General features: G+C 37.9%; 1 protein-coding gene across 3 annotated transcripts in view; it reads left to right on the top strand.

Moving 5' to 3' along the window:
* LOC309514078 (uncharacterized protein) overlaps window positions 1-17,137 on the top strand; it is a 30,049-nt gene extending 12,912 nt beyond the window's left edge. Inside the window, exons 4-9 of one of the 3 annotated variants that reach the window (XR_014211596.1) lie at window positions 1,264-1,584; window positions 12,033-12,350; window positions 15,230-15,550; window positions 16,068-16,317; window positions 16,737-16,792; window positions 16,990-17,131. Coding sequence is in view for 2 of the 3 variants with exons in the window: in XM_082190213.1 (XP_082046339.1) it covers window positions 1,264-1,584; window positions 12,033-12,350; window positions 15,230-15,550; window positions 16,068-16,315 (1,208 nt within the window). In the remaining variant the exon portion in view is untranslated. Of the gene's footprint in view, window positions 1-1,263; window positions 1,585-12,032; window positions 12,351-15,229; window positions 15,551-16,067; window positions 16,318-16,736 lie in introns of those variants that run through there. The other 2 variants (XM_082190213.1, XM_082190214.1) reach the window with 2 other exon arrangements.
* Window positions 17,138-23,932: the final 6,795 nt, after the last annotated feature.

The following is a 23,932-nucleotide window of genomic DNA, read 5'->3' as shown; positions in this document are numbered from 1 at the left end:
CAGATCATCTTCGTTGTATTAAAATTTAAAATGACAAAACTCAACCCAGTCTCTTTTTGTTAAATTTCAGTTTTATCAATATTAGCTATTATAAAAGTATAAGTAAAAGGTAAAGTTACAATAAGCTATACAAATAAAGCAAACAATTCAGTCAAACATAAAAAGTCATGCGCTCGATCTAGTCTAACCATACAACGGTACAAGTTAAATATAGCTTATAAAGTTATGAAACTTCCCCTCAGCCAAAACGATTGCCCACGAGACCAAAAATCGCCCGTTAGATATAGACAAGACGAATTATATCTCATGTTTAACCACTACAGAGACGCCAGAGTCAGCGGCAAACCTCAAAACGTCTAGCCGATGAAAGGCTGCTCCAGGCGGGGTACATAGCGCCGAGCGCCCGGTCATCGCTGGATCTCACAACTGGATACAATTTTCATAAATCTTTATAAATAAACCACAGATTTGAGCTTTAAACAACTACATTCTCGCCTGAAAAACTCTTAAAACTACATTTCATGATACAGAAACAGTAGTATTATATGTCAACTGTATTAAAAAATGGCGCTTCTTATGTTGTCATTCTGCCTTTCAGCTGTCAATCAAGCTGTCAATCAAAGTTAACCACGCCCTTATTGTCATACATTTTATATCTAAATACTATCTAAACTAACGAGTTAGAAAAAAATTCACTACCCTCGCCGTTGTCAGGCACTCGGAACCTATCGAAAAATCCAATAAAAGTCCATGGGACCAACCTGTAAAAACATGATTTTATGCTGTGAAAACGGACATTTTAACATGGGGGCTATGGACATTTGCTCCCTTTTGGGACCTTCCCCTAGCGGATTTTCGATGTATTGCAGTTTTTCGCACTTCCGGGTAGGCTTCATTTTTCAGATCAGAATGTTGCCCCTTGGCGGTTGCACAGTTCGCACAGTCTATGCGACGGCTCATTCAGGACGTTATCGTAACGTTTAGGGGACCATGTTTTATTTGGAAATGTGATGTTCCCAGAACGTCCCCACTTATGGTATGATGATGGACTAAATGAATGTGCAGAAACTTGTGCGAGGTAACGTTAACCCGATTTGATCCGCCAATTTTCCCAGCTAAGTGATCACATGTATTTGATTCCTTGCATGTGAAATAAACCTTTCAATTTGAGTAACAATTGTAACAATTTGTAATTGACCACTGACATTGATCATTGATTATTATCAAAACATAACTAATTATGTGATGTCTGAAATATTGCAGCTTCAGGCCGCTCCAGATCCGGAGGAGCTGCTTCCACCCAGATGGATGATCTGGAGGTTTGTAGTTTCTGTTCTGATGATTTCGCTCCTCTGCCTTCTGAGTTTTCTGTCTCTGTGTTCACAGGTCAGGCTTACGGGCAGAGCGGCAGCCAGGAGAGCCCAGATGGAGGGACGTACAGCGTCGAGTGGAGCTCCGACCGCCTCCAAGAGATGATGTGCCCTCCGCTGCCAGGTCAAGTTCCTGTGGAGCCAACAGTGACCTCGACTCGCCGAACAGCTCAGGGTGCCGTGGAGGCTTCTCCTGCGAACAAGAACTCAACAGGTGAGATTGAAATAAGGCTGGGGGGTGTAAAGTGTACGGACACAGATTTCGTGCATAAGACTGCTTCAAGCTTTTAACAGGTTAAGGTCTAGTCATATTTACCGTTGCTCAGCAAAATTTAGCTGAAATTTTCTTTCCGAAATGATTTCCAAAATATTTTAGTCGGACGTTTGTCTAACATATTTTTCAGAACATTGACAGAACATTCAAAAGTAACCATCCCATAATGTTTGCAAAATTATAAAACAGAATGTTCCCTGAACATTTGTATAACCGAGAAAAAACATGTTTAAAAGGATGTTTACTGGATGTCAATGCTTAATATTGTGAAATAAGACTTTGGGGCATTTATGCAGGCATTAAGCAGAAGCAGGGCCGTCGTATAATATATTTGCATTACTTGATTTGTAACATTACAGATAATAATTGAACAGTAAATATAAGTGTCATTGTGTCACTGTTTAATTTGAGGTCAGAGATGTTTCTAATAGATGTCTTTTCAATTGTGTGATTTCAGAAAAACCTACAGAACGTCGGAAGAGGAAAGGAATTCGTTCTTTCCTCATGAGAGTGTGGAAGGCTATGAAACAACACTTCGGCTGCTGTTGTCACAGTAGTGCTGTGGATGTTGTGGAGCCTTTCGTCCCTCCAGCAGATCTGGACCCAGAGCCTGAGCCAGATCACCCAGCCGTCAAGTTGCTGACCTTGGTGGAGTTCTTTAGCTCAGAGTCACTCAACATGGAGGATCTTTCGGACAGGGAATAAAGGTAAGCCAAAGGGTCTCTTAGGTGATCATTTGAAAATAAATTCATCATCTTTCACTGGACTCTAATTTAGATGTTCTTTGTTTATCTGAGTCACAGCGCGCGTGTCGGGCTTTAAACGTCACTATAGTCATCATCAGCATGCAAATACTCCATCTTTTGTATTTATGTCCGGATAGTTTTATTTGTTTTGAATGATGACATTTTCGCATGTACATCGGGGTGTTTTGCAAGTACAAGTAGATTAATTGATGCCGACTTCAGATGTGCGTGCGATGATGATTTGAATTTTAGTTGATATAGCGACGCGATTATGAATTCGATTATGAGTAACTATTGTAACAATTTGTAATTGACCACTGACATTGATCATTGATTATTATCAAAACATAACTGACTATGTGATGTCTGAAATATTCCAGCCTCAGGCCACTCCAGATCCAGAGGAGCTGCTTCCACTCAGATGGATGATCTGGAGGTTTGTAGTTTCTGTTCTGATGATTTTAAAACTAGATTAAAGACGCATCTCTTTAGCTAAGCATTCACATAATACTTGCCTTTTATACTACAGTTGAATCAGATCGAATGCATTAATATTATGAACAGCAGCTATGCTAATTATTTCCCATCTACTTTTCTGTTGTTATCTCGGGACGTTAGTCCCGAGGTAAATAGAGTTCGTCAGCTCCAGTTTGTATCCAGCCTCTCATGGAAACTTCAGATGCCCCAACACCCGTGAAGAGACGACGCGACGCCCGTGAAGAGACGACGCGACGCCCGTGAAGAGACGACTCGATGCCCGTGAAGAGACGACGCGACGCCCGTGAAGAGACGACGCGACGCCCGTGAAGAGACGACTCGACGCCCGTGAAGAGACGACGCGACGCCCGTGAAGAGACGACTCGACGCCCGTGAAGAGACGACTCGACGCCCGTGAAGAGACGACGCGACGCCCGTGAAGAGACGACTCGGCGCCCGTGAAGAGACGACTCGACGCCCGTGAAGAGACGACGCGACGCCCGTGAAGAGACGACTCGACGCCCGTGAAGAGACGACTCGACGCCCGTGAAGAGACGACGCGACGCCCGTGAAGAGACGACGCGACGCCCGTGAAGAGACGACTCGACGCCCGTGAAGAGACGACTCGACGCCCGTGAAGAGACGACGCGACGCCCGTGAAGAGACGACGCGACGCCCGTGAAGAGACGACTCGACGCCCGTGAAGAGACGACGCGACGCCCGTGAAGAGACGACTCGACGCCCGTGAAGAGACGACTCGACGCTGGCGATATGTTATGCCCTAAATAAATACATGATTAACTAACTGTATTTTTCTATGTACATTTCTGAAATGCACTTTCTGTGAAGCTGCTTTGAAACAATATGTATTGTGAAAAGCGCTATACAAATATCTTTTACTGGACTCTAATTTAGATGTCCTTTGTTTATCTGAGACATGGCTTCATGTATACTCCCCGTCAGCAGCATTAGAAGTGCCTGCTTTTAAACTGCATAAGAAAAATAGAGTTGGTTCTAAGGGGGGTGGAGTTATGATCTATGTGAAAACTGGTATCCAGTGTAATGAAATCGCTTGGTCAAATTGTATGGATTTGGAATGTATTGGCCTGAATCTTATTCGATCACCACAAATGTCCTTTGTATTAATTGTAATTTATAGTCCTCCCTCTTCAAATAGTAGTTTTTATGAAAATTTGAAACAATTACTTAAACAGTGTGATTGATTAATGAAATATGATTCTTATGGCATCCCAAAACATAAACTAGATGACTTCAGAAGTGAAGACTAAGACAGACTAATATTCTCCAAAGTATTAGAGCACACTAAAGATTTTAGTTGCAAATTTAGTCATAAAAATAAAAAAAACATACTGTCCACTGGATAAATTCTGATATTTTAAAACTGATGAAAGAACGGATCTTGCTTTAAAAACGAATAAATCAAAGTTAAGTCATGATAGCCAACATTTTATGTTAAGGAACAAGGTGGTAAAGATACTCAGAAAAGCTAAGGCATAGGGATAATTGAACCAGCAAGAGTTCATTCCAAAATAATCTGGAACTAGTTGAATAAATGAAAAGGAGATTAAAAAGAAAGATAGGACACATCTTTCACATGGATACATATGTTTTTTTTTTTAGTTTTAAGTTATTTTACTTACTAAGCACTGTCAACATTAGTATCTTAATATTCAGATTTTAGTCATTCTTCTTTGTAATAATTGCTCTTAGTTATTTGCTTTCTCCTGTTGATATTTTTCTTACCTCTTATGAAGCACTATATATGTTTAGACTGATTTTCGCATGGAATCATGTACTTGTTTTTTTAGTTTTTTTTTAGAATGTGATTTTTTTCTCTCTCTCTCTTTTGTGTGTGTGTGTATTAATATAAGATCCTTTGTGTTTATCAATGTGCACTGTCCCTATGAACAAATAAACATGAGAGACTGCAAGACAGGAAAGAAGTCATCACAGCCATATTTGCTTTGTTTTAATAGTAGTATGATTTTACACAGCAAAATATGTAGATGTATAGATATAGTAGTTTTTTTTCCTACCCTTTATTTGTACTTTAATATTTGTGTGTATATATATGTCATTGGTCTCTTACTTTGTATAAGCAGCTATGTCTTGTTAATACAAAAAAGGTACAGAAATCAAATAAAAACATTTAAAGTTAAGACGATCATCTTTATTTATACAGCACTTCATACAATATTGTTTCAAAGCAGCTTTACAGTGCTAAAAGATAAGGATCAATAATGCAAACACACTTCAATTCTCTAAGATTCAGCTCTAAGACAGTAGTGTCATTATTCAGCTGGAGTCAGTTCATAGTTGATCCAGTTCAGTAATTGTGTAAAGTTCATCAATTATGTAATGAGTTCCATTCAGCTGTAAAGCAGCTCTGCAGAAAACAGTGCTGTCATCATTCAGCTCAATAAAAATCTTGACAAACATTATAAGTGGATCTTAGTTGGATTATAAAAAGTGTGACATGAATAAATTCTTTCAAAGAATAGAAAAATTAGGTTCATGACAGCCCTCTCCATGGTTGTTAAAAAAAATAAAATAAAATAAAACAGTCAGTTATTATGCTAGATTATGCTAGTGCTGCCCTTCAACACCGGGAGGGGGCATACTGTCACAGTTATGCTCTGCTTGAGTTTGGTTTATGTCATTGCTGTTTTCCTTCCTGCCTGAGTTCGTTATTAGTTTCTATGGTTAGTATTTGATTAGTCATTCTGTTCATTCTGTTCTGTGTCCTAATTAGTTCCCTTTGTTTGTTCCTTGTATTTAAGGCCTTGTGTTTCATTTGTGAATTGTCCGGTCTCGTTAACACTACGGTTGTGTTTCCTTGCCTGCCTTTGTGTTAAGTTACCTGTGGATACCATTAAAGGCTGCTTTGAATCTGATTCTTCATCGTTGTGTCTTCCTGCAACCTATCATGACAATAACTCATCAAACCAATGATCAAACCAATACTTGAAGACACCAATAGCCTACTTAAGAAACCAATATACTTGAACAAAACAATGTGAATGTATACTTGGAAAAGAAAAATATATATATACTCGAACAAACCAATAAATACTTGAGCAAACCGATGTGTCTAAACGAATATTTAGTAGAACAAACAAATATATACTTGAACAAACCAATATGTACTTGAGGAAACCATTGCGTAGCCTACTCGAGGAAACTAATGTAGCCTATACTTGAACAAACTGTTGTATAAATGAACAAACCCATGTGTAGGCTTCTTGAACAAACTGATGTATCTAAACAGGGTTTCTGCACACTTTGTAAAGTCAGATTTAAGGCTTTTTAAGACCTTTTTAAGACACGAAGAAATCAAAATTAATACTGTGCATTAGGGGTGTGCAATATTGACAAAATATGTCTCGATATTTTCAAAGTTTTGTTGATAATCATTAGATAATATTTTACTGATTGTGTTTTTGTGCTGGGTGCCATGGCTGGTTTAGGCCTGTTGTTGACAGCTGACTGAAGAAGATATTCATATTTTTTATATTCTATGCAGTGGTCAGTTCACAACAGTGACAGAAATTATTATTTTTTATTAAGGGGTAATATTTGCCACCTTAAATTTATTTCCAGGGGCATTTTCACCTATATATGGATATTTGTAGATGTATGCATCACCTTTTATGTCAAATTCTAACATTCAAATTAAATTTGATTAGAATAATAACATAATACCACTGTTAACAGTCAAATTAAATCATTAAATCAAAATCCATCTTTGCAGTGCAGAGGTGACACAGAAGCGGCATCAGATCTGGCATTAATATATTTACACTGCATTTACAATTGCATAAATAAAGCTATGAGATTGTTGTTGTTGTTTTTTATTCAATATTTAAATATGAACTAATTTCTAATTTTAACGTTCTAATTAAAGGGTACTTTGAATGTGAAACTAAAACTGCATGTAGGTGGCGGCAAGTCACGTGTCTTAATAAGTGAGCTGAGGGAGTCATTAATTCAACCGATTTGTTCAAACGATTCATTCAGGAAAGAAGTGATTGTTCATTGAATCATTAAATTGATTCGTTCAATAACTCACAATGTTCATTTATTGTTAATTTAACTGTTATATAAAATAAATATCACATTTGCAGTTGTGCACGGAAAACGGCTCTCTTGCTGATGTGATATTGTAGGCAGCGCCGTCGCAGGTGGGGTGCGAGGCCCTGCTCTTTGATGTGGATGCTCAATTGCGCATGAATAACAGTCACACGGACGTAGCTGTTCTAGTTCTATTGCTCGCATAATCTCGCTGCAATACGTTTTTATCAAGTAGAATAATACAGCATAATCATGCACATAGTCTCAGCTATGACTTTTTGCTATTTATATCAGACGGAAAAAAATCAACTGTGCAACGAATCCTGTAGCCTACATAAAGTCAGCTCGAGAATTTGTCCGAATACATAAATAGATCCGTCTACTTAATGGTCCAGTTGTAGAACTTTCGCCAAGCGTATCAGAGGTTCTGGGTTCAAACCCGCACTCGTATGTGTAAATATATATATGTGTTTTTTTAATAACGTTTTTTAAAATTTTTTATTTTTTTTTTTTATCAAAACCGATTATGTTCGTGGTTGTATATCAAGCAGGGACACATTTGTGTGCATTATGTTAGAGTATCCGCAACGGATTGAAGCGCACGTCCAAAGGAAGACAGTGCGGCGTGTGCGCGAGCCACACGAGAAAACACTGTATCCGCGCCACTGATCGCAGCTGCAAGGAGCACTTTGATCACTTAATAAAAAACACATATCAGCGCTAGATCGTCTCTTATTTAAAAAAAACGAACGAAATGAATGCTCTGCCAGTTAACTGGAGATGTTTTATTTATTTGTAGAATTGTTATTCGTGCAGCGAGATGTTTTAAAAAGTGGTAAAAAAAAAAAAAAACGCAGGATTGCGAGGCCCCCTAGTGGCGCGAGGCCCTGTGCGGTTGCACAGTTCGCACAGTCTATGCGACGGCTCATTCAGGACGTTATCGTAACGTTTAGGGGACCATGTTTTATTTGGAAATGTGATGTTCCCAGAACTGGTCCCCACTGGTGTCAAGGACCTGTAGGGACCTATAGGGAACCAAACTAGAATGTTACTGCAAAAAACACTTGTTTGGTGGTACCCCACTCGTGATTTTTTAAAGCTGTTATGTGTCTTGAAAAAGGCTTGCTAACAAGTGCTAAATGGGACTACAGAGGCAGTCGAGCAGATTAAACGTCATCACAGCGAACAGGTAGCCTATGCCCAGTCCGCTTTTACATTCTCGTTATGCTTATAAGTGTGCTCTTATAAAAACTTTTATGGGAAAATGGTTTTTTTTAGACAAAAACTAAAAGAGTTGTGTGAAGCTTAGTGGTGGTGACATTGAAGTCGTTTTCTAGAAAGTTTCTCTTCCCTGCTTCTTTTCGCTTTTTAAACTATGATTCCCGCTGCTGTAATGTATTTATTGAAAAACAAACTTCAGAAGTCATAGATCTTAAGGGTTTTCAGCTTTCTAATGGTCTAAGTTGATCAATTGAAAATATAAATAGCACGCCAACGGGACAGTGTGGGTTAAGGGACTACTTTAATTAAATACAAATTTTGACCATTTTGCACACCTCCCATGACATGGTTTGCCCCCCAAGGGAGGCACATCCCACACCTTGAAAACCCCTGGAGTGACCCCTTAGTTTCATTTTCTTGTATGTATTTATGCTGTCTCGGTGCTATTGGATTACCTGAGTTTATTTAAATTAAATAACTTATTTGATCTTCTCTGCCTCTCCTCTTTATCATCGGGCTTGCAATGTTACATAGAGTAAGCAATGTTTATTGAGTGTGTTTACCTATTTAATTTTATTTGTAAATTCAGAAAATGCAGAAAGTATAAAAACAATGGAAGTCTATGGAATGTCCCCATTTAGATAAGTAAGTGTGTGGCTATCTGTTCAGAGGTAGCACTGATGTGGGTGTTAGAGGACTTTATGAAGGACTCAAACTCTTCTAAGATCACTGAGAAAGGCTTTCTTATCTTTAAGGGCACCAGAAACAATCAGGTGACATCCATTTTAATATTCCATGGCAGGGGCCTTCAACAATCAATTTATTATTGGATTGCAAATCAAGTAAAAAGTACAAAGTATTTTGTCAAATTAAAATGTATAATGCATATTTCTCTGTACATCAATAATGATCATTTTAATGACTGTCCAATGTCAGTAATATGGCATTGCTTTGGTTAAAGACCCCTGTTCTATGGCTTAATTTGAGTCAAGAAATCAGCAGGCCAACTGATTGTTTTCATGTTGAAACTGTATATGTACATGGCAACTGTCCCTGTGATAAGCTGGTACCCCATGACCCTTTAAGTTCTCCATGTTACTTCATCATTGAAGTCTCAAACCGGAGCCCCTGAGATCCTGGACACGCCCCTACTTGATGACATACGTTACTTCTACAGCCTACACACAGCAATATAAACAACATCTCTGTCTGCATGCTCTCTTCACGTCGTTCTTGTAAAATAATAATAATAAGTAAACAAACATCAAAAGCACTTCGCTGAGAATGAAACACCACTTACCAGCAGCCGCAGAGTTGAAGATATCCTCTGGTAGTGCGCGTAGCCGCGCGAAATTAAAAAATGCGCGTGCAGCGTGAGGAATCGTCCCGGATGAGTTCGTAAGGTGAAAGGTCATCATGTGGGTCTTTTTATTTACGGCTAAATTATTATTCATTAATTTTACTAATAGTTAGATTGGGCAGGCATCCACAAAAGGGCCTTTAATTAAAAAAAAAGGAGAGGAAATTTTGCCTTGACAAAAGGGCACTTTGGGCACCAAGGGGCAAAAGGGCAGGTGCTGGAGCATAATATAGGCCATAATATAGACCCCCATAATATAGGCCTATAATGATAAATATCTAGACATACAGTATATTTGTATTTGACTGCATGGTTGTTGTTGTTGTTGTTGTTGTTGTTGTTTTTTATCACACATGAAGGTACATTTTAACTGAAAGGTTTTGTTCCCAGGACAAGAACATTTTTCATGAAATCCAGGTCAGGCAAGCTATCACAATTAACTGAGGCAAGTTGTAATGTTTTTTAATTTTTTTTATTATTTTTTAATGTTATTATTAGTCTAGCCAACTATTATTTTACAATTTATTAATTAGGCCTATTACAGTAATACAGCATTAATTCAATAACTGTTCGTCAAAACAATTATTTAATATTCTATACACTACATTTAGCTGTTTCATGCATTTTGCTACACAACTTTAATTGCAGGTTCTAGTATTACAATTTACCCAATAGTGTGACAGGGACACAATGCCTCACTATTTTTTTTTTCCTGCTAATATGTTCAGTACCCTTTTTGTATAGCCAAGACTTTCTCCCTACCTTTGAAATAAACCGATTTTCTTCTCACTGCAACATCCGCGCTTGTAACCGTAGTAACTAACCCTGCACACTACGTCATTTGACTGACAGGTAGATGCGGCGCAGTTTTCATCATGCTTGATAGTGAGAGTCGCGCGCACTGATTCTTTCACAGAGAACCGGAGAGAGCATCTTATCCTCGTCACCTTTTCTGATCTCTCACGTGCAAGTTTTTTTTTTCAACCAGGGTGCAAGTGTTTGTTTTCAGAAACGGAGAGAAATGAGCGCAGTATCATTTCGAACGAGAGATCGAAATTGTAATATTACTGATAATTAGCCTATTATTCTGTTGCCCTTATACAAGGAGCAATTGATAAAAAATAAATAAATAAAATAAAACTTTATTTTGGGAAATGGGCAGCACAGCAATGGATTCTAAGAAAGATGAGAAGAAAAATTCTATAAAAAGAAGATCGCTTCGGATACACATGCCTGTAAGTTAATATCTGACGATACTGATTTTCTTCTTCCACAGATTCAAAGCCAAAAGTTGTGGACGGACTGGAACAATACAGACACATAGCTACAAATTTAATTCACATTTTCTCTGCTCGCCATGGTTTCGCACTGACATTGTGAAATGAGCTTCAAATGGATTTGACTTTTCAGAAGCTATTTCAAAAAGGCAAGATAGTGCTTTTGTCTTGTGTTTACTGAATATATTCATATTTAAACAGTCACCACATGTTTAAAAATCAGCATGCAAATACTCCATCTTTTGTATTTATGTCCGGATAGTTTTATTTGTTTTGATGACATTTTCGCATGTACATCGGGGTGTTTTGCAAGTAATATCACGATTAAATGATTATAATACCATCGCTATGACCCGAGCTACAGGACGCAGGATTTGATGATCAGCTGACTGGAGGTCATGTGATTCTTCCCGAACGCTGCGATTGGTTGCGTAGTAAATTAATTTATGCCGAATTCAGATGTGCGTGCGATTATGATTCGAATTTTAGTTGCTATTAGCGACGCGTGAAATGATATTAATTCTGACAAAAATATACACTCAAACATCGCTGTCTGTTGATTGAGACGAGGCAAATTCAGATTGACTTTTGCCGAGTATTTCTGTGCAGATCTTGCGATTTTGAAGCTATTCGGAGAATTCCTGAGAGAAAACCTGTTATATTCTAGAAGGAGCAGATCGGAGGATATATATTTTCCTTTTTTTCATATTCATATTATTTCTGAGGACGCTTTTATCTAACGTTAATTGTTATTATTTGGGAGTTAAACTAGGAGTTTGTAGTTTTATTTAATTTTGTGTTTAATTTGATTATTTTTGTTTTATTTATTTATTATTTGACTTTTTTTGGTAGTATTTCAGAGGAGGGTTGTATTGTATTATTGTTTTTGTATTGTTTCTATTGCAGGTTGGAGTAGGACGTTGATGGCTCACATGGGTGAAAGAGGAGGTGAGTGCTCTAGTTTTTCATTTGTTTATGGTTTGTTATGGTATGATGATGGACTAAATGAATGTGCAGAAACTTGTGCGAGGTAACGTTAACCCGATTTGATCCGCCAATTTTCCCAGCTAAGTGATCACATGTATTTGATTCCTTGCATGTGAAATAAACCTTTCAATTTGAGTAACAATTGTAACAATTTGTAATTGACCACTGACATTGATCATTGATTATTATCAAAACATAACTAACTATGTGATGTCTGAAATATTGCAGCTTCAGGCCACTCCAGATCCGGAGGAGCTGCTTCCACTCAGACGGATGATCTGGAGGTTTGTAGTTTCTGTTCTGGTGATTTTGTTTGTTTTGATGATGTCTCTGTGTTCACAGGTCAGGCTTCCGGGAAGAGGCAGAGCGGCAGCCAGCAGAGCCCAGATGGAGGGACGTACAGCGTCGAGTGGAGCTCCGACCGCCTCCAAGAGATGATGTGCCCTCCGCTGCCAGGTCAAGTTCCTGTGGAGCCAACAGTGACCTCGACTCGCCGAACAGCTCAGGGTGCCGTGGAGGCTTCTCCTGCGAACAAGAACTCAACAGGTGAGATTGAAATAAGGCTGGGGGGTGTAAAGTGTACGGATACAGATTTCGTGCATAAGACTGCTTCAAGCTTTTAACAGGTTAAGGTCTAGTCATATTTACCGTTGCTCAGCAAAATTTAGCTGAAATTTTCTTTCCGAAATGATTTCCAAAATATTTTAGTCGGACGTTTGTCTAACATATTAAATTGATTCGTTCAATAACTCACAATGTTCATTTATTGTTAATTTAACTGTTATATGTAAAATAAATATCACATTTGCAGTTGTGCACGGAAAACGGCACTCTTGCTGATGTGATATTGTAGGCAGCGCCGTCGCAGGTGGGGTGCGAGGCCCTGTGTGAACTTGAAATGCGAGGCCCTGCTCTTTGATGTGGATGCTCAATTGCGCATGAATAACAGTCACACGGACGTAGCTGTTCTAGTTCTATTGCACGCATAATCTCGCTGCAATACGTTTTTATCAAGTAGAATAATACAGCATAATCATGATTCATGCACATAGTCTCAGCTATGACTTTTTGCTATTTATTTCAAAGGGAAAAAAATCAACTGTGCAACGAGTCCTTTACATAAAGTCAGCTCGAGAATTTGTCCGAATACATACATAGATCCGCCTACTTAACTAACGTATATCTTAATGGTCCAGTGGTAGAACTTTCACCAAGCGTGTCAGAGGTTCTGGGTTCGAGTCCGCGCTCGTATATATTTTTATTTTATTTTTCTCGTATAACGTTAGTTTTAAAAATGTTTTTTTATCAAAACCGATTATGTTCATCAGGTTGTATATCAAGCAGGGACACATTTGTGTGCATTACGTTAGAGTATCCGCAACGGATTGAAGCGCGCGTCCAAAGGAAGACAGTGCGGCGTGTGAGCGAGCCACACGAGAAAACACTGTATCCGCGCCACTGATCGCAGCTGCAAGGAGCACTTTGATCACTTGATAAAAAACACATATCAGCGCTAGATCGTCTCTTATTTAAAAAATAGTTAACTGGCCAGTTAACTGGAGATGTTTTATTTATTTGTAGAATTGTTACATTCATGCAGCGAGATGTTTTAAAAAGTGAAAAAAAGAAAAGAAAAAAAACAGCAGGATTGCGAGGCCCCCTAGTGGCGCGAGGCCCTGTGCGGTTGCCATAGACTGTAAAAAATATGGTCAAAGCGTCTGTGACGTCACCCATAGACTTTCTGAAGAACGGGTTTGAAGCCGTTTATGGGGGGTATGGGCGGCGCCATCTTGGAAAATCTTGGGAAACCCTAACCCCGCCCACCTTCTGACGCAGCGCGCGTCACTCAGCTCGCTCTGCTACTCCGGTTATCTCTGTGTATATTTTAGGCAACGAAATATGTTATAAAACACCATACTAACTCTTTTCGTTTTCATTTAAAGAAATCTTAAACATTATAGCCACACAAATGTGGTTCAGGCAACGCGTATTGATTATATTCACTGCACATAACGTTTGCCTATTTATAACAAAACGAAATATAAAACACAAACCTGCCTCTTTTCGTTTTAAATATAATATAAAAATATTAAACATTTTAATATGGTCCAGGCAATATGTGCATTTGTACTAAACAACAGATGTTGCAGTAAACAACATTACAGATCATCTTCGTTGTATTAAAATTTAAAATGACAAAACTCAACCCAGTCTCTTTTTGTTAAATTTCAGTTTTATCAATATTAGCTATTATAAAAGTATAAGTAAAAGGTAAAGTTACAATAAGCTATACAAATAAAGCAAACAATTCAGTCAAACATAAAAAGTCATGCGCTCGATCTAGTCTAACCATACAACGGTACAAGTTAAATATAGCTTATAAAGTTATGAAACTTCCCCTCAGCCAAAACGATTGCCCACGAGACCAAAAATCGCCCGTTAGATATAGACAAGACGAATTATATCTCATGTTTAACCACTACAGAGACGCCAGAGTCAGCGGCAAACCTCAAAACGTCTAGCCGATGAAAGGCTGCTCCAGGCGGGGTACATCGCGCCGAGCGCCCGGTCATCGCTGGATCTCACAACTGGATACAATTTTCATAAATCTTTATAAATAAACCACAGATTTGAGCTTTAAACAACTACATTCTCGCCTGAAAAACTCTTAAAACTACATTTCATGATACAGAAACAGTAGTATTATATGTCAACTGTATTAAAAAATGGCGCTTCTTATGTTGTCATTCTGCCTTTCAGCTGTCAATCAAGCTGTCAATCAAAGTTAACCACGCCCTTATTGTCATACATTTTATATCTAAATACTATCTAAACTAACGAGTTAGAAAAAAATTCACTACCCTCGCCGTTGTCAGGCACTCGGAACCTATCGAAAAATCCAATAAAAGTCCATGGGACCAACCTGTAAAAACATGATTTTATGCTGTGAAAACGGACATTTTAACATGGGGGCTATGGACATTTGCTCCCTTTTGGGACCTTCCCCTAGCGGATTTTCGATGTATTGCAGTTTTTCGCACTTCCGGGTAGGCTTCATTTTTCAGATCAGAATGTTGCCCCTTGGCGGTTGCACAGTTCGCACAGTCTATGCGACGGCTCATTCAGGACGTTATCGTAACGTTTAGGGGACCATGTTTTATTTGGAAATGTGATGTTCCCAGAACGTCCCCACTTATGGTATGATGATGGACTAAATGAATGTGCAGAAACTTGTGCGAGGTAACGTTAACCCGATTTGATCCGCCAATTTTCCCAGCTAAGTGATCACATGTATTTGATTCCTTGCATGTGAAATAAACCTTTCAATTTGAGTAACAATTGTAACAATTTGTAATTGACCACTGACATTGATCATTGATTATTATCAAAACATAACTAATTATGTGATGTCTGAAATATTGCAGCTTCAGGCCGCTCCAGATCCGGAGGAGCTGCTTCCACCCAGATGGATGATCTGGAGGTTTGTAGTTTCTGTTCTGATGATTTCGCTCCTCTGCCTTCTGAGTTTTCTGTCTCTGTGTTCACAGGTCAGGCTTACGGGCAGAGCGGCAGCCAGGAGAGCCCAGATGGAGGGACGTACAGCGTCGAGTGGAGCTCCGACCGCCTCCAAGAGATGATGTGCCCTCCGCTGCCAGGTCAAGTTCCTGTGGAGCCAACAGTGACCTCGACTCGCCGAACAGCTCAGGGTGCCGTGGAGGCTTCTCCTGCGAACAAGAACTCAACAGGTGAGATTGAAATAAGGCTGGGGGGTGTAAAGTGTACGGACACAGATTTCGTGCATAAGACTGCTTCAAGCTTTTAACAGGTTAAGGTCTAGTCATATTTACCGTTGCTCAGCAAAATTTAGCTGAAATTTTCTTTCCGAAATGATTTCCAAAATATTTTAGTCGGACGTTTGTCTAACATATTTTTCAGAACATTGACAGAACATTCAAAAGTAACCATCCCATAATGTTTGCAAAATTATAAAACAGAATGTTCCCTGAACATTTGTATAACCGAGAAAAAACATGTTTAAAAGGATGTTTACTGGATGTCAATGCTTAATATTGTGAAATAAGACTTTGGGGCATTTATGCAGGCATTAAGCAGAAGCAGGGCCGTCGTATAATATATTTGCATTACTTGATTTGTAACATTACAGATAATAATTGAACAGTAAATATAAGTGTCATTGTGTCACTGTTTAATTTGAGGTCAGAGATGTTTCTAATAGATGTCTTTTCAATTGTGTGATTTCAGAAAAACCTACAGAACGTCGGAAGAGGAAAGGAATTCGTTCTTTCCTCATGAGAGTGTGGAAGGCTATGAAACAACACTTCGGCTGCTGTTGTCACAGTAGTGCTGTGGATGTTGTGGAGCCTTTCGTCCCTCCAGCAGATCTGGACCCAGAGCCTGAGCCAGATCACCCAGCCGTCAAGTTGCTGACCTTGGTGGAGTTCTTTAGCTCAGAGTCACTCAACATGGAGGATCTTTCGGACAGGGAATAAAGGTAAGCCAAAGGGTCTCTTAGGTGATCATTTGAAAATAAATTCATCATCTTTCACTGGACTCTAATTTAGATGTTCTTTGTTTATCTGAGTCACAGCGCGCGTGTCGGGCTTTAAACGTCACTATAGTCATCATCAGCATGCAAATACTCCATCTTTTGTATTTATGTCCGGATAGTTTTATTTGTTTTGAATGATGACATTTTCGCATGTACATCGGGGTGTTTTGCAAGTACAAGTAGATTAATTGATGCCGACTTCAGATGTGCGTGCGATGATGATTTGAATTTTAGTTGATATAGCGACGCGATTATGAATTCGATTATGAGTAACTATTGTAACAATTTGTAATTGACCACTGACATTGATCATTGATTATTATCAAAACATAACTAACTATGTGATGTCTGAAATATTCCAGCCTCAGGCCACTCCAGATCCAGAGGAGCTGCTTCCACTCAGATGGATGATCTGGAGGTTTGTAGTTTCTGTTCTGATGATTTTAAAACTAGATTAAAGACGCATCTCTTTAGCTAAGCATTCACATAATACTTGCCTTTTATACTACAGTTGAATCAGATCGAATGCATTAATATTATGAACAGCAGCTATGCTAATTATTTCCCATCTACTTTTCTGTTGTTATCTCGGGACGTTAGTCCCGAGGTAAATAGAGTTCGTCAGCTCCAGTTTGTATCCAGCCTCTCATGGAAACTTCAGATGCCCCAACACCCGTGAAGAGACGACGCGACGCCCGTGAAGAGACGACGCGACGCCCGTGAAGAGACGACGCGACGCCCGTGAAGAGACGACTCGATGCCCGTGAAGAGACGACGCGACGCCCGTGAAGAAATGACGCGACGCCCGTGAAGAGACGACTCGACGCCCGTGAAGAGACGACTCGACGCCCGTGTAGAGACGACTCGACGCCCGTGAAGAGACGACGCGACGCCCGTGAAGAGACGACTCGACACCCGTGAAGAGACGACGCGACGCCCGTGAAGAGACGACTCGACGCCCGTGAAGAGACGACTCGACGCTGGCGATATGTTATGCCCTAAATAAATACATGATTAACTAACTGTATTTTTCTATGTACATTTCTGAAATGCACTTTCTGTGAAGCTGCTTTGAAACAATATGTATTGTGAAAAGCGCTATACAAATATCTTTTACTGGACTCTAATTTAGATGTCCTTTGTTTATCTGAGACATGGCTTCATGTATACTCCCCGTCAGCAGCATTAGAAGTGCCTGCTTTTAAACTGCATAAGAAAAATAGAGTTGGTTCTAAGGGGGGTGGAGTTATGATCTATGTGAAAACTGGTATCCAGTGTAATGAAATCGCTTGGTCAAATTGTATGGATTTGGAATGTATTGGCCTGAATCTTATTCGATCACCACAAATGTCCTTTGTATTAATTGTAATTTATAGTCCTCCCTCTTCAAATAGTAGTTTTTATGAAAATTTGAAACAATTACTTAAACAGTGTGATTGATTAATGAAATATGATTCTTATGGCATCCCAAAACATAAACTAGATGACTTCAGAAGTGAAGACTAAGACAGACTAATATTCTCCAAAGTATTAGAGCACACTAAAGATTTTAGTTGCAAATTTAGTCATAAAAATAAAAAAAACATACTGTCCACTGGATAAATTCTGATATTTTAAAACTGATGAAAGAACGGATCTTGCTTTAAAAACGAATAAATCAAAGTTAAGTCATGATAGCCAACATTTTATGTTAAGGAACAAGGTGGTAAAGATACTCAGAAAAGCTAAGGCATAGGGATAATTGAACCAGCAAGAGTTCATTCCAAAATAATCTGGAACTAGTTGAATAAATGAAAAGGAGATTAAAAAGAAAGATAGGACACATCTTTCACATGGATACATATGTTTTTTTTTTTTTGTTTTAAGTTATTTTACTTACTAAGCACTGTCAACATTAGTATCTTAATATTCAGATTTTAGTCATTCTTCTTTGTAATAATTGCTCTTAGTTATTTGCTTTCTCCTGTTGCTATTTTTCTTACCTCTTATGAAGCACTATATATGTTTAGACTGATTTTCGCATGGAATCATGTACTTGTTTTTTTAGTTTTTTTTTAGAATGTGATTTTTTTCTCTCTCTCTCTCTTTTGTGTATGTGTGTATTAATATAAGATCCTTTGTGTTTATCAATGTGCACTGTCCCTATGAACAAATAAACATGAGAGACTGCAAGACAGGAAAGAAGTCATCACAGCCATATTTGCTTTGTTTTAATAGTAGTATGATTTTACACAGCAAAATATGTAGATGTATAGATATAGTAGTTTTTTTTCCTACCCTTTATTTGTACTTTAATATTTGTGTGTATATATATGTCATTGGTCTCTTACTTTGTATAAGCAGCTATGTCTTGTTAATACAAAAAAGGTACAGAAATCAAATAAAAACATTTAAAGTTAAGACGATCATCTTTATTTATACAGCACTTCATAAAATATTGTTTCAAAGCAGCTTTACAGTGCTAAAAGATAAGGATCAATAATGCAAACACACTTCAATTCTCTAAGATTCAGCTCTAAGACAGTAGTGTCATTATTCAGCTGGAGTCAGTTCATAGTTGATCCAGTTCAGTAATTGTGTAAAGTTCATCAATTATGTAATGAGTTCCATTCAGCTGTAAAGCAGCTCTGCAGAAAACAGTGCTGTCATCATTCAGCTCAATAAAAATCTTGACAAACATTATAAGTGGATCTTAGTTGGATTATAAAAAGTGTGACATGAATAAATTCTTTCAGCCCTCTCCATGGTTGTTAAAAAAAATAAAATAAAATAAAACAGTCAGTTATTATGCTAGATTATGCTAGTGCTGCCCTTCAACACCGGGAGGGGGCATACTGTCACAGTTATGCTCTGCTTGAGTTTGGTTTATGTCATTGCTGTTTTCCTTCCTGCCTGAGTTCGTTATTAGTTTCTATGGTTAGTATTTGATTAGTCATTCTGTTCAGTGTCCTAATTAGTTCCCTTTGTTTGTTCCTTGTATTTAAGGCCTTGTGTTTCATTTGTGAATTGTCCGGTCTCGTTAACACTACGGTTGTGTTTCCTTGCCTGCCTTTGTGTTAAGTTACCTGTGGATACCATTAAAGGCTGCTTTGAATCTGATTCTTCATCGTTGTGTCTTCCTGCAACCTATCATGACAATAACTAATCAAACCAATGATCAAACCAATACTTGAAGACACCAATAGCCTACTTAAGAAACCAATATACTTGAACAAAACAATGTGAATGTATACTTGGAAAAGAAAAATATATATATACTCGAACAAACCAATAAATACTTGAGCAAACCGATGTGTCTAAACGAATATTTAGTAGAACAAACAAATATATACTTGAACAAACCAATATGTACTTGAGGAAACCATTGCGTAGCCTACTCGAGGAAACTAATGTAGCCTATACTTGAACAAACTGTTGTATAAATGAACAAACCCATGTGTAGGCTTCTTGAACAAACTGATGTATCTAAACAGGGTTTCTGCACACTTTGTAAAGTCAGATTTAAGGCTTTTTAAGACCTTTTTAAGACACGAAGAAATCAAAATTAATACTGTGCATTAGGGGTGTGCAATATTGACAAAATATGTCTCGATATTTTCAAAGTTTTGTTGATAATCATTAGATAATATTTTACTGATTGTGTTTTTGTGCTGGGTGCCATGGCTGGTTTAGGCCTGTTGTTGACAGCTGACTGAAGAAGATATTCATATTTTTTATATTCTATGCAGTGGTCAGTTCACAACAGTGACAGAAATTATTATTTTTTATTAAGGGGTAATATTTGCCACCTTAAATTTATTTCCAGGGGCATTTTCACCTATATATGGATATTTGTAGATGTATGCATCACCTTTTATGTCAAATTCTAACATTCAAATTAAATTTGATTAGAATAATAACATAATACCACTGTTAACAGTCAAATTAAATCATTAAATCAAAATCCATCTTTGCAGTGCAGAGGTGACACAGAAGCGGCATCAGATCTGGCATTAATATATTTACACTGCATTTACAATTGCATAAATAAAGCTATGAGATTGTTGTTGTTGTTTTTTATTCAATATTTAAATAGGAACTAATTTCTAATTTTAACGTTCTAATTAAAGGGTACTTTGAATGTGAAACTAAAACTGCATGTAGGTGGCGGCAAGTCACGTGTCTTAATAAGTGAGCTGAGGGAGTCATTAATTCAACCGATTTGTTCAAACGATTCATTCAGGAAAGAAGTGATTGTTCATTGAATCATTAAATTGATTCGTTCAATAACTCACAATGTTCATTTATTGTTAATTTAACTGTTATATAAAATAAATATCACATTTGCAGTTGTGCACGGAAAACGGCTCTCTTGCTGATGTGATATTGTAGGCAGCGCCGTCGCAGGTGGGGTGCGAGGCCCTGCTCTTTGATGTGGATGCTCAATTGCGCATGAATAACAGTCACACGGACGTAGCTGTTCTAGTTCTATTGCTCGCATAATCTCGCTGCAATACGTTTTTATCAAGTAGAATAATACAGCATAATCATGCACATAGTCTCAGCTATGACTTTTTGCTATTTATCAACTGTGCAACGAATCCTGTAGCCTACATAAAGTCAGCTCGAGAATTTGTCCGAATACATAAATAGATCCGCCTACTTAATGGTCCAGTTGTAGAACTTTCGCCAAGCGTATCAGAGGTTCTGGGTTCAAACCCGCACTCGTATGTGTAAATATATATATGTGTTTTTTTAATAACGTTTTTTTAATATTTTTTTTAATTTTTTTTATCAAAACCGATTATGTTCGTGGTTGTATATCAAGCAGGGACACATTTGTGTGCATTATGTTAGAGTATCCGCAACGGATTGAAGCGCACGTCCAAAGGAAGACAGTGCGGCGTGTGCGCGAGCCACACGAGAAAACACTGTATCCGCGCCACTGATCGCAGCTGCAAGGAGCACTTTGATCACTTAATAAAAAACACATATCAGCGCTAGATCGTCTCTTATTTAAAAAAAAACGAACGAAATGAATGCTCTGCCAGTTAACTGGAGATGTTTTATTTATTTGTAAATGTTTTAAATGTTTTAAAAAGTGGTAAAAAAAAAAAAAAAACGCAGGATTGCGAGGCCCCCTAGTGGCGCGAGGCCCTGTGCGGTTGCACAGTTCGCACAGTCTATGCGACGGCTCATTCAGGACGTTATCGTAACGTTTAGGGGACCATGTTTTATTTGGAAATGTGATGTTCCCAGAACTAGTCCCCACTGGTGTCAAGGACCTGTAGGGACCTATAGGGAACCAAACTAGAATGTTACTGCAAAAAACACTTGTTTGGTGGTACCCCACTCGTGATTTTTTAAAGCTGTTATGTGTCTTGAAAAAGGCTTGCTAACAAGTGCTAAATGGGACTACAGAGGCAGTCGAGCAGATTAAACGTCATCACAGCGAACAGGTAGCCTATGCCCAGTCCGCTTTTACATTCTCGTTATGCTTATAAGTGTGCTCTTATAAAAACTTTTATGGGAAAATGGGTTTTTTTAGACAAAAACTAAAAGAGTTGTGTGAAGCTTAGTGGTGGTGACATTGAAGTCGTGAGACCGTGGTGTAGTTTGTTATAGCATTTAGTATTTTACTCCTGGCTACTGCATTTAGGCTTCAAAATACATGCAAGTTGCATTCATCTCTATGGTTCTGCACCACTCTATTCCACCACATTTCTTTTCACTGACACACGCCCAACTCGTAAACATCGAGGCTTAAAAACATCCCGAGCTTCCCACTCGTATTTACGATCTTTTCGAAATGACTTGAACATACCACGCTTTAGAAGGTGGCCTTCTGAAGATATGCTGACCCAATATACACCTGGAGGCACACACACACACACACACACACACACACACACACGACGTTCTCTCACACACAACAAGCCTTTCAGAAGCGTGTCGGGCTTTAAACGTCACTATATACTCTGAATCAAGAATTAAGATGTGTGGATTTCAAAATGTCAATGGGAGTCAAAGGTTATGCTGTGCAGTTTAAAAGTTAAGTATGGGCAAGGCCCTTCTGAGAGGAAAAGAAATGAGTTGGGAAACATATTATGACTTACTGACAGAGCAAGACAGCTCTGAAATAAGCCAGACTAGAGTATCAATGTAGAAATGTGGAAGATGGCCAGTTGTGTCTCTAGAAACAGCTGTACTCGGCACTGTCAGACAAGCTAAAGGCGCACCGGGGTAAAAAGGCGCATTTGATTTCATTTTCCTCTAAACCACTGGATGACACAAAAACTTGCCGCAATACTTTTCAAAACAGACGCTTTTCAAGATGTCACCACATTTAGGCATATTTGCCTATCATCATATTTAAAAATATGATTTTAATCATATCTTATAATAAAATATCATTTATTGTTACTATACTGTAAAGCTTTGTTAAATTATTATGGGATCTACTTCAGTGCTTTCTGAATCTTTACTTTTTTTAAAATTGTTTCTGTATTTTTTTAATATATTTTTATATTAACATATTTTTATCACAATTTATTTATTGAACAAAAATGAATTCTTTTATTTATCAAAATAAACAAATAATAGTACAAACTTTGCTAAAGTGATTGTTTTCAACAAGTATAGGCTAACTAAAACATTATTAAAAACATTATTTTAGCTAAAGTATTTGTAGAAATAATATGTGCCTTTTGCCCCGCATGCTGGTGAGCCTTTTACACCACACACACACCCCTCGCCAAATATTTTCCAGTTTTAATGTGCTTTTTGAAAAGTGATTGCCCAGCATGACCCAGATGAGCTTTGAGTGATCTCACTGTGAAAATAAAAAATGAATCTGTTGACACAAAGATTAAATGTTGTAAAAGTACTAGCTGGTAAAATAGACACACACAATAGCTGGAAGATAAGAAAGATGCATCCACTCAAATATGTGAAGGTGCTGGGGGAATGATGGGCTATAGCCAGACACTATAATGCCACACAAATGTAATAAATAGATGGAAAAATAATAAATCACAAATCCACATAGGCCTATTTGTGCATATTAATAAATAAATACATGACTATGAATTTTAAATCTATATTTCTATTTTTCTTGAATCATTTATTCATTTATGTCTGCCTAGTTCTGTATTCATTACCCCTTGTGTAACATATGCTAAAGAGAGAATGATAAATAAAGAAACAAATTAATGATTGGAGATTGGAAATTTTAAATATAGACTTTCAACTTTGCATTTTTTAATAGGCCTTTTTTTTGCATTTCTCCAAACATTTTTGTTTTATAATTTTTGCATTGATGAGTGAATTTATTTAATTATTTATTCTATATCCTCGCAGATTTAATTATTTATATATTTATTTACATGTGTTATTTTCATAGACAGTATATAAACGGTTATTTTATGCAGGTGGTTTCCTCTTTCACTCACTAGTTGATGCTGTTTGACAACACTTTCGTGATGTCACACGCACACACAAACTGCAGAAAATTGCGGATTTACAAAGCCAAATAATAAAGAGAGAGAGAGAGAGAGAGAGAGAGAAAAAAACTAACTAA

This window comes from Leuciscus leuciscus (genome assembly GCF_965113295.1).
Source record: "Leuciscus leuciscus genome assembly, chromosome: 14".
Classification (NCBI taxonomy): Eukaryota; Metazoa; Chordata; class Actinopteri; order Cypriniformes; family Leuciscidae; genus Leuciscus; species Leuciscus leuciscus.
This window is presented reverse-complemented; position numbering and strand designations above follow the sequence as displayed.